Here is a 4,293-nt window from a genome sequence, read left to right as displayed (position 1 = left end):
TTAGGCAAATGCATGGGACTAGAATATATGATCCTGAATGAGGTAACCCAATCACAAAAGAACACACATGGTATGCACTAGCTGATAAGTGATTAGCCCAAAAGCTCAGAATACCCAAGATACAATTCACAGACCACATGAAGTTCAAGAAGGAAGACCAGTGTGTGGGCCCTTCTGTTCTTTTTAGAAGGGATAACAAAATACTCAGAGGAGCAAATATGGAGACACAGTGTGGAGCAGAGTCTGAAGGAAANGCTATCCAGAGACTGCCCCACCTGGGGATTCATCCCATATACAGACACAAAANCCAGACACTATTGTGGATGCCAAAAAGTGATTGCTGACAGGAGCATTATACAGCTGTCTCCTGAGAGGCTATGTCAGAGTCTGACATATACAGAGGCGGATTTTTGCAGACAACCATTGAACTAATCACAGGGTCCCTGATGGGGGAGTTAGAGAAAGAACTGAAGGAGCTGAAGGGGTTTGCAACCCCATAGGAAGAACAGCTGTATCAACCAACCAGAACTACCAGGATCTAAATTACCAACCAAAGAATACACATGGAGGGACCCATGGCTCCAGCAGTATATGTAGCAGNGGATGGCCTTGTGGGGCATCAATGGGAGAAGAGGCCCTTGATCCTGTGAANACTTGATGTCCCAGTGTAGGGGAATTTGAGGTTGGGGAGGCAAGAGTATGTGGGTGAGTGGGGGCAGACCTTCAGAGAAGCAGGAGGAGGGGGCATAGGATTTTAGGCTTCAGGGATGTGGTGGGGGCATCTAGAAAGTTGATTACACTTAAAATGTAAAAAAAAAAAAAAATCCAATTAAAAAATGACTAAGAAAAAGGAAGAGGGTTGGGGAGGCTGCCTTGTTCCTGGAAGCATCTNTTGTGATCTCCTGGACAAATACCATGGGAAAGTGGAAAGAAAGATCAATTGCAAAGAGTTTCGTGAATGGCAGAGGACTCGTGAGGAATCCCTTTGGAAGGCAGTCTCTAGCACAGCCTGCCTTAGGTCCAGAGCAGCTGTCTGAGACTGTCTCGGTCGTGCACTGCTCCCAGCATACCCAATCCTAGTCACTGGGTTTTAGGCTTCCTATAGACCCAGATGGTGCTGAGGACATCACCAGGTATGCCCTTCTGCCCTGTTGGTTCTTCATTCCTGCCCCTCCCTCACACTGTAACTTTCCCCTTATCTCTTTAATCCACTGAAGCCTGGGTCACGGAAAGCCAGGGTTCCCAGTTGCTGTGGTGCTGGACTGAAGAGTGGGAAACCCTGGAGTTTTTGGTACCCCAGGCCTGGGAACTGACTTAAGCCAGTTTCCTGTTCCTTGCAGCAACCCTGGTCCATATAGGCCCAGGGAACTCACCGGCCAGCAGCTTGGTGTATCCACAGCTCAGTAGAATTAACAGCTTCTGAATCATAAAATGATGGCGCTTGGTCACTGCTGCCTTGGCCATGGTTTCTTCTGACAGATGTGACTGTGGCTACAGGGAGAATGGGGAAGTTAGCATGCCCCTGCCCCTGCTGTAGCCCCAGTGCAGACTAAAGCAAGAGTTCCAGGCACCTGGCTGTGAATTAGGGCATTCTCTGCTCTGACCCTGCATCTCCCTAATCCACTTTTCCTTAAATTTCTTAGGGGATCACTCCTGTGCCTTGTGGCTTGGAACCTCCCTCCCTGCAAATCTTGGCCCCTCTCACACTTGATCAAACTGAGGTTGTAACTAGGAACCTGACTACTAACCAACTAAAAATCCTGAGGACAGAGTTGTACTGGGCTCGCATGCCCCACCCGCTGTAGTCTCCCTTTTCTCAGCCTTAATGCTTCCACTGTTTACACCTGGATGGAGCTTGCCTCTCAATTGCTCTGCCAGGCCCACTGATGGAATCTGCAGCTTTGCTGTTCTGAAGCCATCACGTGATCACCCTGCTACTGGACCCCAAGATTATTTGGCGGAAATTGGGACCCTCCCCCTTCCTTTATAACTGAGTGCCAAAATAATAAAATTTAAACCTTGAACAGAGAGCTTTGTCTTGGTTCCTTCCTTATCTCGCGCAGCCCAGCTCCTCTTCTCTTCCAGGTTTCCAAAATGCCTTTCCAGGCTAAAACCCAGGTTGTGATCTACTGGCCAGACACAACAACCTGCGTGCGGTCCCTTCTTCATCTCACTCACCAACAGCTGTGCCCTCAGGGACTATTGGCAATAGTGTCAGGAAAGGCGAAGAAAGAAAAAAGTTGGTGTCTTGAACTGCAGCCTCTGAAATCTGCAACAAGAGTTGAAACATTTATGCCGGGCCACACCCACAGCCCTGAGTACCTAGAGGCATTAACAAATCTTTGCTCTAGCCACTCCCCCTGATTCTTCTCTAGTTTCAAGTCAGTCTCCTCTAGACCATCCTTCTAGGATGCCCTGGGATCCCAAGGCAGCTGTTCCTCACTTCCCTCCATGCTTCCCCTTCTCTGTCTCATTTCTCCTCCTTCAGAGACTCTGTTGCCTATCACCCTCTCACTTCTTTTGTACCCTCAAATATTTGTTGTCCCACTGCCTTCCCACCCCCAACTCTCCTTAGTCCCATCTCCATCTCCTTCTCCCCATCCCTTTCTCCCTCACCCTCAGCAATAGCTCTGCTCACCGCCACTCCTCCTCCCCAAACCCTCCCGCTTCCTCCCGACCCCGCCCCTTCCGTCTAACCCCACCCCCTCTGCCCCCTCCCGCCAGGGAAGGCTGGTGCTTCTCTGTTTAGCTCTGTCCTAGGGGAATCTAAGACCTTGTGAAAAGTTCTGCAATCGCAGTTTTCTTCCAATTAGAAGCTTCTTCTGGGGCCTGAAAAGATGCTCAGAGGTTAAGAGTACACACACTGCCCTTTTGGGACCCAGGTTGGATTTCCTGCACTCACAGAACAGCTCACAACCTTCTGTGACTGCTGCTCCAGGAGATTCCGGGCAGGCTTCGGACCTCTGCACACACTGCATCCACACGGTGTAGAAACACATAGAAAAAAAACTCATGCAATGGAGATAAAAATAACTGAATCGTTTTCTTTCTGTTGTAGAACAGGCTTCTGCGTAGGGAAAGTCTAGATCCCTGGCAGATCATGTGGGAGTCACTTTTTTCCCCCCCTCGAGTCTGTTTTACAGGTGCACTGTATATTTGCAAAGGGGTGTGTGTGTGTGTGTGTGTGTGTGTGTGTGCTTACAGGGCAGAGATTAACCTTGTGTGTGTGTGTGTGTGTGTGTATCCACAGGTTCCATGCATGTTGCTTTAAGACACAGGGTCATTTACTAGCCCCAGCTCTTTGTGTTGGTAATCATGTCAGAGACCCAGATCTGAAACCCACGTGTCCTAGAACTCCCTCTGGAGGCATTTCCAAAGAGGTGTCTTTTCTCTTAGGAGTTCCTCTTTGCTGACTTTCCAAATCCTTTGTCCACAGCTATGCCATCAGCCCCATGCTTTTATCCACCTCTGTTACATCAGGCCCTTGGAAGCAAATTTGTGAATCTGTTCTCATTTGTGTGTGTGTGTGTGTGTGTGTGTGTGTGTGTGTGTGTGTGTGTGGTGGAGTATTGGATAAGTACATATACAAGACAGAGGTGACGTTTTGGTGAAGATTCACTGGTGCCATCTAACTTGTGGGTTATTCCAGGTAAAGATGCTCAGAGCTTGCCTGTGTGGGATGAGCCACAGCTAATGACAGCCTCTGTTGAGTCTGACAGACCCCTATGTAGTCCTCACACACTGGCTTGGGGACTTCCTGCAGGGAACTCAGAGCAGCTGTCCCTCCTGCATGCTGAGGCTGATCTACCTGACTGAGGTGAGCATGTCTCTCCTATGGAAACACTCTGATGAAGCACAGTTAGTCACCTTCTCTGTCCTTTGAGCTTCTTGCTAGAGTGCTCCCAGCTGTGTTCAAGTAGTTGCTTATGTGCCATTTGGTCTGTGGGTCCAGCTGTTAGCTGTACCCGTGACGATGCCTTACTCACATTTAAGTGTATTTTGTGTAAGAATTTCGCATGATAATATCCTTCAAAGGGTGCCATCTTAATTGGCTTATAAGTATGTAAAAGTTCATATTATTTTAAAATTGATTCTATACAAGTGTGAATATATAGAAACCTTGAACTATGTCACCAAACAATTTAAGTGTGATGTTTCCATGTTTTAGCGAGTAAGAATTTACCCTGACATATCATGCTCCAGCTGCATCCTCTCTATCGAGGGCAGCCGTGGTTGACGTGGACATCCAGGCATTTAAGGCTGGAAGAGAAAAGCCTAAATTTTGTCAAGACT

General features: G+C 48.1%; 1 protein-coding gene across 1 annotated transcript in view; it reads right to left on the bottom strand.

Annotated features, from left to right (window-relative positions):
• Window positions 1-1,464, bottom strand: part of LOC110289236 (retinoic acid early-inducible protein 1-alpha-like) — an 8,849-nt gene extending 7,385 nt beyond the window's left edge. Inside the window, exon 1 of the mRNA XM_021155378.1 lies at window positions 1,374-1,464. Coding sequence (XP_021011037.1) covers window positions 1,374-1,464 — 91 coding nt within the window. The remainder of the gene's footprint in view (window positions 1-1,373) is intronic.
• Window positions 1,465-4,293: the final 2,829 nt, after the last annotated feature.

The sequence above is a fragment of the Mus caroli genome, unplaced genomic scaffold (genome assembly GCF_900094665.2).
Source record: "Mus caroli unplaced genomic scaffold, CAROLI_EIJ_v1.1 scaffold_12848_1, whole genome shotgun sequence".
Classification (NCBI taxonomy): domain Eukaryota; kingdom Metazoa; phylum Chordata; class Mammalia; order Rodentia; family Muridae; genus Mus; species Mus caroli.
This window is presented reverse-complemented; position numbering and strand designations above follow the sequence as displayed.